Raw genomic sequence first — 12,700 nt, 5'->3', positions numbered from 1 at the left:
TCAGTACTTCATTCCTCTTTTATTGCCAAATAATATCAATAATGCCATGAAGCTACAATGTTTTATTTATCCATTCATCAGTTGATGGACACTTGGATTTTTTTCCACCTTTTGACTATTATAATATTGTCATGAACATTCAAATACAAGTTTTCGTATAGATATGTTTTTGTTTCTCTTGTATATACCTAGAGGTGGAATTGATGGGTTGTGTAGTAACTCAGTTTAATCTTTTGAAAGGAACTGCCAGACTGCTTCCCAAAACAGTTGCATTATTTTATGTTCCCACCAGCAATGCATGAGGTTTCCACTTTTCTCCACATCCTTGCCAACACTTACCTCTTTTTGACCATAGCTGTTGCCACTAGTGAGTATAAAGTGATATCTCATTGTGCTTTTGATTCGTATTTCCCTCATGACTAGTGATGTCAAAGATCTTTTCATGTGCTTACTAGCTATTCATATATAGTATTACTTTTTTGTCATTTAAAAATATAGTTTAATATGTAACTTTGAATAGCAAAAAGAAAATTAAGGGAATTTATAAGCACAAATAAGCATGAAGGCCAAAGTAAAGTCTGAGATTGCCCTAGTCCAAGCAGCCTAAGTCTACCAGGGCAAACCTGTAGTTCAACAAAGTCAGGCTACAGACTCAGTCCAACAAGGAAAACTCCACACCAGAAGGATGGTGGGGTGTCTCACCAAAGGAAAAGATAATTATTATAGGATTGTGGGGAAAGGTGGAAGTTAGGTGAAATTTCAATGAAATAGAGTTTGATAGGCTCAACGGAACACAGAGCTGTATGAGAAGTGGGTCAACATCAGCTCTGGACTGCAAAGCAGACCGAGCTCAGTTTCTGTGCAAACTACGAAGCTAAATGGGGAGTGCCATGTTCAGAAACACCTGCTCTGAAGTTCTATACCTGGGTTGGAAATAAAGGCTGCTTCTCTGTCAAGAGTGACTTAGATTCTCCAAGCAAGACTACAAGTCTTCATTCTCCCTGATAGAATTTCAAACAGGAGTCTCTGATTTTAGAGAACAAAGTTTCTCAGTGAATTAAAAAAAAGAAAAGCAGTCACTCAGAGAAGGGAATTTTATAACACTCTAAGTTGCAGGTGTGCTTGGATGAAATATTGTTTCCTGTTAACTTTGCAACTGGTTTTATGTGTCTATCTGTGATGAACAGCAGGGCAGAATTTTACTTTCTGTCTAAGCTAATATTCAAGATAAATTCACAGATGACTGAACCATCTCTAGAGCCTGGTTTTCAGGATCATTGAAATCATTAACAATGAGCTTGGCTGCTAATTTGATGGGTGTGGCAGAGACAAAACTATTTATCCGCCACTTTATTTCCTCTTCCTAGGTGTACAGGCAGACTGTCTTTCTTAAATGTCCTTGCAGTTAGGTTGGAATCATGTTACTAAATTTGGCAGATATGGGCAAAACTATTCCTAACATAGTTTCCCCTTCTAAGCAACCTTGGAGGCCACAAGTTCTGGATGATGTAGCTGACCAAACTCGAAAGGACTTCACATAAGCAAAAAGTAAAATTTTGTTGTGTTCAGTCTCTGCAATGTGGGGGTTGGTTACTGCAGCTTAGCCCAGGCTAGCAAGATGAATACCGCCAGTACGACTCTCCCAGAGCTCCCCTTAAAACAGGAATCTCCTATTTCCCATACATGTTGTTGACCATATAGCACAGTTCTAACAGAGCCAGCAGGTGCTCATTTGGCCACGTAGAGTCTAAACTCTTGAAAGTGGTTTTTTGTTTGTTTTAAAAGTAGGCTTCACACCCAACGTGGGGCTTGAACTCACAGCCCTGAGATTAAGGGTCGCGTGCTCTACTGACGGAGCCGGCCAGGCGCCCCATAAACTCTTAGAGGACATACTTTTCCCCAGACCTACTGCCACCCCCAGCTCAATGCTTCTGACACGATGGCAGTTACTTGCCGAATACTGGCTCACAAAATCAGTCACAATTTGCCCTTCTCTTCCCTTGAAATGACTAAGTGTGAATCCAGAATGAAAATAAAAATAAATGGAGGGAGTATTCAACCAGGACTTAGAGCATTTGAATAGCAGTGGGGACAGGCACTCCTCCATCTTACCACGCTGGGGCGTAGGCTGAGGAAACTGGCTTGGACTTGGAAACCCTAGCCAGTCATCAGAACCTGGTGTCCAAGCACACAGGGTCTGGGAGTTATCATTTGCCATCCTTCAGAGCCAGTAGTTTACTGCATCCTGACTACCCTGTCTCTTAAATCTCTTCAGTTATGCCCCGTCCTCTCCTCCCCTCCTGCTCCTGCTTTAGGTCAGGCTTTTACTTCTCCTCGTCCTATTACAATAAGTGAACTGCCTCCCTGTTTCACCCCCTACTCAGGCATTTTCTTCACTGACTCCTAAAGTGCAATTCTGAGCATGACTTCCCTCTGTGTGAGTTTTCCAAAGTCTCATACAAAAGACTCTGTCTGATCTGGCTCCTGCTTACCTCTCTAGTCACACTCCCCATCATTCCCCATTCAAAACCCCACATCAACTTATAATTCTCTTAATATGGCCATATTCTTTCTTGCCTCTATAGCATTGTACATGGATGTTCTCTCTGCTTTAAGTATCTTTCCCTATTCCCAGAGAACTCCTACTCAGCCTTCAAAACTCAGCTTGAACATCCCTTGTCTTGTGAAGTTTTCCCTGACCTCCTCTGGCTCCTACCCAGACGTAGGGGATCACCTCCTCCTCAGGGCAACCAGTAAGCCTAAACACACCCGTATTGCACAACATTGCCAGGAACTGTTTATCTGGGAGACTGCAAGCAACTTGAGGGTCATGGCCCCTGGCACAGAATAGGTGCTCTGTGTTTTATTAAAAGGGAGGACTCCGGCTGTCAGATAGTGAGATGGGCTGGGGTGGACTCTCAGCCCCCAGCCAGTATCTCTGGAACAGGACCACAGTGGCAGAATGAGAAGAACTGAATTCATCACAAGAAGAAATTCAGTCAATCTATACATGTTCAAGTTTTATTACAAAGTATGATGGGCAGAAAATACGGTACTTCTTATACAGGAGGCTGAAACAGAATGAAAGGGTGAAAATTAGGTTTAATATACTCAGGAAGCAAGAAATAAAGTCATAGATGTAACACTCCACTTTCAGGTGCCTTTGAAGTCGCCTTCAATGGAGATTTACCATTATGGTTTCACAGCACAGTGTTAACATTTTATTACAAGCCCTGTGTACAATCAGTCCTGTGATGATAATATTTTAAAAAGAAAAACGGGTGATAGTACAGTTCCGTAGGGGGCAGCTTCCTCTCCACCTGACCATGGGAGGTCACAAAACCTAGAGTATAGAGGAAAAGTTTAAATATGTAACAAGAAATGAAGTTCAGGCGTACTAGGCTAGAGGGAACAGAAATTGATTGGCTAGAGCTTAACATCTCAGAGAACAAGGAATCTCCGTTTTCTACACAGAGGTTTGTACAATCATGCTACAAGTTCACACTCGGGGGAGGACAGGGGGAAGTCACTGACAGGGTCATAAAATACACAGGAACCCAAGCAAGTGATTCATATTCAACTCAACCGAGTCAAAGCTGTAGCTCAACAAGTCTCGTTGCACACCGGATTACCACAACCAACCCCAGGCTAGAGCATTTCTCTTAAACGGCAGACACCACAAGTCCATAGTCACTGGGTTGTCCTAAAGGTGGGTCCTTGTAAGTTTTCTAGCTATTACAACGACTGCCAATACCTTTCTTCTTGAGTTCATACTTTCACTAGCTTATTTGTTTCTGGTTTGATACACCAGTCCAAGCCTCTTTGGGAAGGCACCTGCACGTTTCCAAACTTAAAAAAGAATATCCACAAAGTAGCCTGAGAGGACAGGGCCCGCACTGTGTAGCCACACCTTTAACTCTGAGAGCCAGCGGCAAAGACAATCGTGGGAGAAGAAGAGGGTGCAGGTGGGACAGGTGGGCAAGGCTCTGCAACAGGAGACGCTGGGGGCAGCTGGCCCAGCCAGTACGAAAGCCTCGTCCAGGGCTCACAGTGATGCTCAGCTCAGCTCAGCTCTCCTCCCTCGGAAATCCCAACTTAAGTGCCAGGCATGACCTTCCTTCCTCATCCTGGAGTGCACAGAGTAAAGGGAAGCATCTGCGTTGAGAGAGGCATCTACTTGAGTAGTCTCCCTTACTCCAAGCCAGGCAGGCAAAGAAGCTGCCACATTCTCAAACTGGGGATGGCCCTCCCAGGTGTGGTAAACCCTGCAGCTCCCACCTGTCTTCACCGCCTCCGACTTGAGGCCCAGGATGCAGCAGGGAGAAAGTTCTACGGGGGCAAGGCCAGAGAAAGAGAAAAGAAAAGGGAGGGGAGGAAAATCGGCAGGACTGTTTACAACCTCTGCTCTGTACAGGCCTACAACCAAGGAGAGCCATGATGAGGAATGGCCACGGGACGCCCACCACCTGTGGATGTTGCCACCGAACATCACCTATAGCTCAGTGCTGCAGGAAGGGGCTCCCTGCCCGAGCTGCCATCCTGTCCCCACAGTTAGCCAGTGCCACAGATACCTGACGGATGGTCCAAAATGGCTGACAGAGGCTGTGCCCCCAGCCTCATTCCATGGCCACCCCAGACCTTTCATGCCCTCTAGTATCTTCTCCCTTGATCTAAAGAAACACTTACCATGGATTTTCTCCCACATCCCAAATCTCCTCCGAAAATTTCAGCCAAAACTATCATCAAAACCTTGTAGGAGTCTCAATTTTTTCTGTTTTTTTCCCAAATTTTAACCGGTTCTTTGAGAGCCGATCCTGGTTCTGATAAGAAATTCTCACCCAGTGATCAAATATCTTCCCTCTTCAAGTCCTCGACTTGCAGCTCCCTTCCTCCCTAGAAGGTGAGGGTTCCAACTCCTTTGGGTGTAAATACTCAAGCCCCTGAAGGACTTGTACCCATTCACCAACTCTCTGACGAGGAACCTGAAGCCGAATTTATTTAGCACCTCTCCGTCCCCTCAGAGCAGACAAGGAAAAAAAAGGCAGCTTCCGCCCAGGGGGTAGGAGCATACGGAAGGGCCATCGCCAGGAGAACCAGAGCCCGGACATGCTGCCCTGTGGCCTTTCCAGGGTAGCCCTGGCCACTGCTCTTCTCACACTTAAGGAGAGCAGATCCAGAGCCTCCCACCCATTCTCTCTGGGTGGCAATCTGAAAACCTGAACAAATTAAACAGACACTTGCTTTTGAAACTACAACAGATCTCTGCTTCCTGGAGCATGCCTGGCTAAGAGGCTTTCTCAGTCTTGAGACTACAGAAATCCCCTCCTCAGCCATGAGGCCACCTGGCCTTTGGTGGAAACGGAGGGAAAGGGAGCTGGGACTTCAAAATACTGGCAACTCAGCAACCATGAGTGTGTATGTGTTTGCTCAGGGAGACTGGGGAGTCTCACCTGGGCCCTAGGTCGATGCCAGCAGGAGGAGGACCGCACTGCAGGACCTAGGGAGGGGTGAGAGGTCTGGGAGCCCACAGGGCAAGGAAAAAAAAAAAACCACCAAAAGTTGCTGGTTTCCAGAGAAGTAGCAACTTTATGCAAATATATTCTAATTACTACTAATTTTTTCTCCTGATTGTTTTCCAGTTCCAGTTGACAAATCTCACCATGCAGACCACGTTTAAGTGTAGATCAGGAAAGAAATCTTAACTTAGAACTCAGTGCAGTTAAGCCCTGCCCCAGGACGACCAGCCCCTCCTACACTCTGACCTCCATCTCAGACCCTTCCCCAGGGGAAGGACCTGATGGCCTCCTAGAGCAAGCAACCATCAACTTAGACTTGCTACCCTTAAGAGAAGGACCCTGGAACCAGCAAATAAGAATTACAAGCAGAGGAGGGTTCTGACCAAGAACTGCTCACTTTACACCACTGAATGACACAGTGCAAATCTGGTAGTAAATGAAGGAAAGTCAACCTCAAGTGGATGGCCAGCTAAAGAGCCTCAAAATCAGAGTAAGAAAGTGAAAAAGTAGAAGGGGAGATACGCTAAGAAAAGAGCCTTTTTCTTTGGATAAGTGCCTGTGTAGTAAAGCAAAGAGCTGTGACTTTGGAGATTAAAAATACATCTGCTCTGGAAAAGGAGACTCAAACAAAAGAGTTTAAGGGCCCAGGAGAACAAAACTGTTTTGTTTCTCAAGAGCAGGTGAGAACCCAAGTGGACAAAACCACCAGCCGTAAGGTCTGCTACTCTCCTACTCAACAGCTGCACAACTCAGAGGGGCTCAAAAACCTGTGGCAGAACATGCTAGACCAAAGTCCCCCAGACTCTGAGCATGTCCCAAACCCTGCCTGCCCAAAGACTCATCTACCACCGGAATCACACACAAGCCCTCTCCGTGAAACTCACTCATGTAACGGAAACAAACACTGCAGCCTGCAAGTCCAATACTGCTCAGCACCTAATGGGGGGGGGGGGGGGGGGATGGGGTGGGAGGGTGGTGACAGGTGCACCTTAACTGGCTGGCCCTGCAGCTATCTATTTATTTGACGGCCTGGGATTATCACAGCCTATTAATCCACTCCTTCCAGGAGCTGACAGTCTCCCATATCTAAAGAAGATCTTGTTCAGGATTAGACACACAGACTATGTGCCTTTCAAGCAGGACTCTCTCACTCAAAGAGTGGCCAACCATCAGTCACAGTAAACCAACCAAATCGAGATACCAAAGTTCAGCTTACAGACTGTGCTTGCGTATCATTCAAGACGTGAAAGAAAATGGCCTGGGACTTACATCTGGAGGGAAACACCGACTCGGAAACTAGGTACTGGAAATGCACTCTAAGCTCAGCTTTTCTGAAACCATTCCCTTCAAGTCAGACACGCTGTCTCTCTCAGCCCTACCACATGGCCAGCAGGTCCCAGTGGGGTCGGACAGAGGTACTTCAGGAAGTAACAGAAGGCTTCACGTGTCTGTCTGGGAGCCCAGAATGCCCTTGAGAAGAGCCGGGCTGAGAACAGGTGAGAGAACTGGCCGACTTCAGAGCACCAAGGCGGTCTGGGACTCCTGGTCAGGTACGTTGCAGTCAGGCAGTGATTCAAGAAGGCAAACTGCTCATGGGGTCGAAGGCCCAGTGCTAGATCCAGGCACTGAGGGAAGAGAGGAAGTGCTAATGGGGTGGACTATGAGACAAAGGAAGAAACCGGGAAGAGTAAAGTTCTTTTCGTAAAAAAATCAGCCTGATAGGTAAAAAATATACAAAGTTGAAATTTGTTAAAGACATTGATAATAGGAGGAAAGACAACTCCAAATTGGTATTTGTTCCCACGTAAGTGCTAACAGGACACAGACACAGATTGCCGCCTCGGGCAGCAGACAGGTAAGAGACATCTGGGGCAGAGGAGTACAAACATAGCCAGTGCCTGCAGTGCTCATTAACACAACAGCTGACAAACAAATATACAGAAAAGTTTAATGGAGGAACCAGAGGAGAAGAGAAAGGGAGAGAAAATTGTAAAACTCGGCCCTGGGCTGAGGAGGCGCCACACTAGGACTGAGCCTGGCGCGGACGGCGACGGGACGACTGGCCAGGAACTCCTAGAGCAGCTTCTGCTAACAGTGATGCAAAGCAGTGAGACACATACTGGCCACCAGAAACACGCTTCTTCTTACTTTGGGGATGGGGCAGAGGCAGGAAACACACAAGCCCCCGCCTCGTGGGCAAGGCGCCGCCAATGCTACACTCGAAGTATTTCCAGGCAGTTGTTGTAGCAGATGGCAATCCAGTCGGGCTGGGTGGACGCCCACTGCACGTTGTTGATCTCTCCTTCAGCTGTGTAGGCCAGGATAGGGTCCTCGATGGCCCGGGGCATTTGCTGGATGTCCCAGATGAGAGCCTGGTGATCATCCGCTAGTGACAGAGAAAGCCAGCAGCAAGGTCACAACTTGGGCAAGGAGGAAAATGGCCCCTGCATTCGGGGAGGGTGGAGGGATCACAGTTCACAAAGCATTTGCTCACCAAGATCCCAGCCAGGGAGGTTTGATTTCAAGCCCCCGTTTTATAGATGAAGAAACTGAGGCTCAGAAATGTTCAGGCCCTTGCCCCGAGCCCCAGAGCTATGCAACCCGTGAACGGCAGAGCCAGCACTCAGAGCAAGGCCTCTGATGTGCCCCAGGGCCCCGGTCACTGCGGCAGAGCTAGGATGGTGGAACGGGACCTAGACGGGCACCTCTTACCCGGGGCAGGCATCAGGAAAGGACCACGGGATACAAAAATGATCCCCAAACATGTCATTTGCAGCCACTTAAAGTACTTGAGCACTTAAAGATCCCTTTCTGATGATTCAGCTTAATGGGATTTTACCCTATTTCATGAACTTTTATACTTCGATGAGGTGTTACACAGATGAGATGAAGTGCTGAGTGGACATGTGCTATTAAAAACAATCTTCCCTAGAAAAGCTACCTTCTTTGCCCTGGGAAATACCAGAAAGAAGGCAATCACCTTAAAAAAAATACATAAGCACATGAAAAAGGACTGGAAGAAAATATATCAAAATGAGAACAGTGGTACTATGAGGATGGCAAAGTTATGAGTTATATTTGCTTTTCTCTAGTTGGTAAGTGATCTGTAATGCGGTCATTTACTTTTATAATCAAAACAATAAGTTCTTAATTTAAAGGAAGAAAAATAAAAAGGCAATGACCTTCAATACCACAGTGTCCCCTGATCCCATCAGCCCATCCTGATGTGAAAACCTATCTCTGACACACAGGAGATTTGAGGAGCCTAACATGCCAGGCAGGCTCGGGTGGGCAACACCAGCCTCGTGCCACGGCCATATAACCCAGGCGAGGTGCAAGATGCCCTTCCCAGGGGCCACCTCTGTCAGGGGCTCCGGGGAGCTGTGTGCAACACTCAGCACATCTAGAGCACTAAGTTCTTTGTCCTCAGTGCCACTCTCAACCAAGCACATTCTTCAGCCATAGCTCCTTCAACTGAGGGACTCGGGACAGGTACTGTGGGCCCAGCAGTGAGCCGCACAAAGGCAGCCACCAGGAGCGGAAGATGGGCTTCTACTGGGGGGTGCTGGTACCATTCTCCATGAACAAGGGACAGCGTTCTTTCTTCCTTCTCCCCCCCTTCCCTATCCACTCCCCTGGGGAAAAAAGAAGGCAATCATGAAGGAGTCAGACCACAACCTGAGGTGCAGAGGAAGGCAAAAGGCCCCTAACTGCTCCTCAGTGACATACAGGCATGAGCAGAAGGCCAAAAACAGGAAAAGTTTCATGCCTTTCAAATGAATACTGAAATAGCACAAAACCACCAAACTACTCTGCTCCTTTGGCTTCATAATGAACAAGGAAATGAGGATGCTACGGATTAGTGAGGAGAGGAAAAAGAACGTTAGAGAGAAACCTGAGGCACCGAAGATGAAAAAGATAAGAAGCAGAACATTATGGGGTGAGAGTGGAATCCCGTCTGTGTAAAATAAAGGGGCAGACATTCGTACTGGGGGCTATATGTAGGCATGTACCCACATAAAAAGGTGTCGAAGGAGACACAATGACTGTTGTCAGAGGCCACCTATGGAGAGTGGGACTGAGGTGGACATAGGACAGGAAGGAGAAAAGATGACTTTCACCTTCCTATTTTATATACCTCAGTATTATTTTAATTTTTAATAACAGGCTTATATTATTCCTAGAATAAAAGCACACTGACAGCCAGCCTATTTTCCAGGGGTACTCTTTTCGGTCTGGCAAATGGTGAGGTGGGGACTACAAGTCACACACCAGTGATCAAGCCACACAGGGCCTTCAACACCTCCAGAGCCTACTGCAAAGTCGTTCTGTCTCCCCAGGGAGTGTCAACCGTGGCCATTCCCAAACATTCTGTTCCATCTAAGAGAGATTGCCCCTCTTCTCCACAGTCCTGGATCTGAGTCCTCTGGGCCAACCTAGATTTCAGGGAGGCACAGCCTGTAACTGATACATGATGTAAACAGCACACGGCAGGAGCTCTGCTATCACTGAGGGTACGAGATCGTCTGGAAATGTGGACTACTTCAATTTCACAAGTGGAGGGAGGCTCTCAATTGAGTTACTTTGCTTAGTCTCTCAAGCCACCCTTAGGAAATAGCAAGGATTACAGTTCTAAGGAGACAAGAGGAAGATCTCCTCCCCTCGCCCCCCCCCATGGCTCCTCCCCACGCCCGGCCACCACGATTACCTGCGGTACAGATGTGGCAGGATGAGTGTGGGGCCCAAGCAATGCCATTGACACACGCTCGGTGGTTGTTCAACCTGGCGACAGGTGTACAGGGAACTCGGACATCCAGAATCACTACCTGCAGAAATAACAAGTAAACGGCGCAGGTACTTCAGGGTGTAACAGGAAAACAAACAAGACACCACAAAAGAAAAAATAATTCTAAAGCATAACGTCTTGGTTTGTGGATTTAAAGACCATTAGAGGCAGAGGGTCTTGGGCCCAAAAGCAGCTACAGGACTGAGGAAAAAGAAAACAAAGACACAGGCAGTTTATAGTCTCTATCTTAAGCAATGTAGGGCCTTTATTTTTTTTTATTTTTAAAGGTTTTATTTATTTATTTGACAGAGAGAGACACAGCGAGAGAGGGAACACAAGCAGGGGGAGTGGGAGAGGGAGAAGCAGGCTTCCCGCGGAGCAGGGAGCCCGATGCGGGGCTGGATCCCAGGACCCCAGGATCATGACCTGAGCCGAAGGCAGATGCTTAACGACTGAGCCACCCAGGCGCCCCAATGTAGGGCCTTTAGACTGGTAAGGAAGGGAAGAAGCAGGAGTAGGTAACATGAGTTTGGATAATCCACCAAGTCCTATTCGGTGCGTGTGCTAAGAATTCCATGCACGCTCAGCTGGACAGAATGAGAGGCCTCTCCCCACAACCCCCAAAGCAGAATTTGAAATGTAAGAAGTCTGAGGTACCGGCTTCCCCAAAAGTTAATCACTGCATCATCTCGACGCACACTTTACTGCTTTTATTAAGTAACGGGCTATGAAGAGTTGTCATTTCCGTGTCTGTTTGCTAAAACTGGAAGAATCTGTCCAGACCACAGAAGGGGAAAACTGCCTGTTTCTTTACTCAGCACCATAAGCACATATGATTTGGTTTGCTTTTTAGACACTGCTTTTCTTGGCTCCAACTCCAATGCTCCAGTATTAAAAGTTCTTAGCACACAGTCCTTGTTTTAGATCAGGCTTTCTCAATCCTAGCGCTACTGACATTTTGGGTCGGATCATTCTTGGGGTCGGGGGGGCGCTCTTGCATGCATTGCAGGATGTTTAGCAGGACCCCTGGCATCTGCCCATGAGATACCGGTAGCACTGCTGCCTGCCAAGTTGGGGCAATCCAAAATGTCCCCAGAGAAAACTGCCACCAGCCAAGAACCAGTCTGCTAGGTAGCCTCAGTGGTGTCACAGTTAGGTGGCCAGGCCTATGGCAGCCCGAAGCAGGGTACTCACCTCCATTCCATCCATGGCCATGGTGGCCAGGTAGTTAGGGTCCTGCTTGTTCCAGCAGAGGCGAAGCAGTGGGTGATGCTGTGGGTCTTCATAAATGATGGTGCTGTGTTCTAGATGACGGAGGTCAAACATCCGCACCGAGCCATCAGCGCCCACGGAGGCAAACATGTCCCTGCCACCCCCAGCCCGACTAAACGCAATATCATAGACCTGTGGGTGAATAAGAAGCTTCAGTCAGATTCAGATCCGGGACCTTCTTTCCCTGTAGCAGGGAACCTACTATCCCTAGTTCCCCTAAACCCCATCATGACACAGAAGGAGGTGAATAAAGCCAAACGGTATCTGTGAGTTCTGGCGCCTGAGACCTCTAACCTCGGTGACTTTCTGCTATACAAACTGGCTGGCTTCTTCCTGCATTTTTGCTTTCTGAGTCTGTTTCCTCCAACCCTCGTGATAAGACAAAGAGTATAAACCCTGCTGAGCAACAGAGCACAGGGCGGAGTTTTCTATGTGCTGTCAGCCAATGGCTGTCCTCGGCCACACTACAAAATTGAGACATTTATTTCCCTGGCCTTGATGGCTTTCATTTGTGTGTGATCAGAGACAGATCCATGCCCACATTAAGGCCACTGATTTGAGAGGTGGAGGCAGCCCTCCTGTGGCCACTTAGCAGCCAAGCGGGTTCTGCTGTGAAACCCGGACCTGAAACTCATTTTCTTTTTTTTTTTTTTTTAATTTATTTGACAGAGAGAGAGAGAGAGAGTACAAGTAGGCAGAGAGGCAGGCAGACGGGGAGGGAGAAGCATGCTCTCCACTGAGCAGGGAGCCTGACATGGGGCTCGATCCCAAGACCCTGGGATCATGACCTGAGCCAAAGGTAGTGGCTTAACCGACTGAGCCACCCAGGCACCCCTTCAAGAAAAAAGAGCAGTTTTGAATCATGGGACACTCAGGTGTTCCTGTCTTCACAAAGAGGTTCAGGATCACTCTCCTGTCCTAGGACATGCTCTATTTCTTCTCCTAGTTGGTTTGTATTCATAAGTGAATCAATTTAGGTTTTGAATCATTGTTTTCTGCATTTATTACTTGCTGCAAACATTGCACACCACTAATACCTATGAGAAAACAGGGGCAGAGAGCAACAGAGAGCTTCAGAGAAAAAAAAAGCAACAAAGCCAGAGCCAGAGTGGAAAGAGAGAAAAAC

General features: G+C 47.4%; 1 protein-coding gene across 2 annotated transcripts in view; it reads right to left on the bottom strand.

Annotated features, from left to right (window-relative positions):
- Positions 1 to 3,005: 3,005 nt before the first annotated feature.
- DCAF7 (DDB1 and CUL4 associated factor 7) overlaps positions 3,006 to 12,700 on the bottom strand; it is a 33,129-nt gene continuing 23,434 nt past the window's right edge. Inside the window, exons 5-8 of one of the 2 annotated variants that reach the window (XR_006793223.3) lie at positions 11,497 to 11,706; positions 10,225 to 10,342; positions 7,665 to 7,902; positions 3,006 to 3,071 (exon numbers count right to left, since the gene is read on the bottom strand). Coding sequence is in view for 1 of the 2 variants with exons in the window: in XM_045888687.3 (XP_045744643.1) it covers positions 7,730 to 7,902; positions 10,225 to 10,342; positions 11,497 to 11,706 (501 nt within the window). In the remaining variant the exon portion in view is untranslated. Of the gene's footprint in view, positions 7,903 to 10,224; positions 10,343 to 11,496; positions 11,707 to 12,700 lie in introns of both variants that reach the window. The other variant, XM_045888687.3, reaches the window with a different exon arrangement.

Source organism: Mirounga angustirostris, unplaced genomic scaffold, assembly GCF_029215605.1.
Source record: "Mirounga angustirostris isolate CCGP_5_RB_7025 unplaced genomic scaffold, mMirAng1.0.hap1 SCAF_17, whole genome shotgun sequence".
Lineage (NCBI taxonomy): Eukaryota > Metazoa > Chordata > Mammalia > Carnivora > Phocidae > Mirounga > Mirounga angustirostris.
This window is presented reverse-complemented; position numbering and strand designations above follow the sequence as displayed.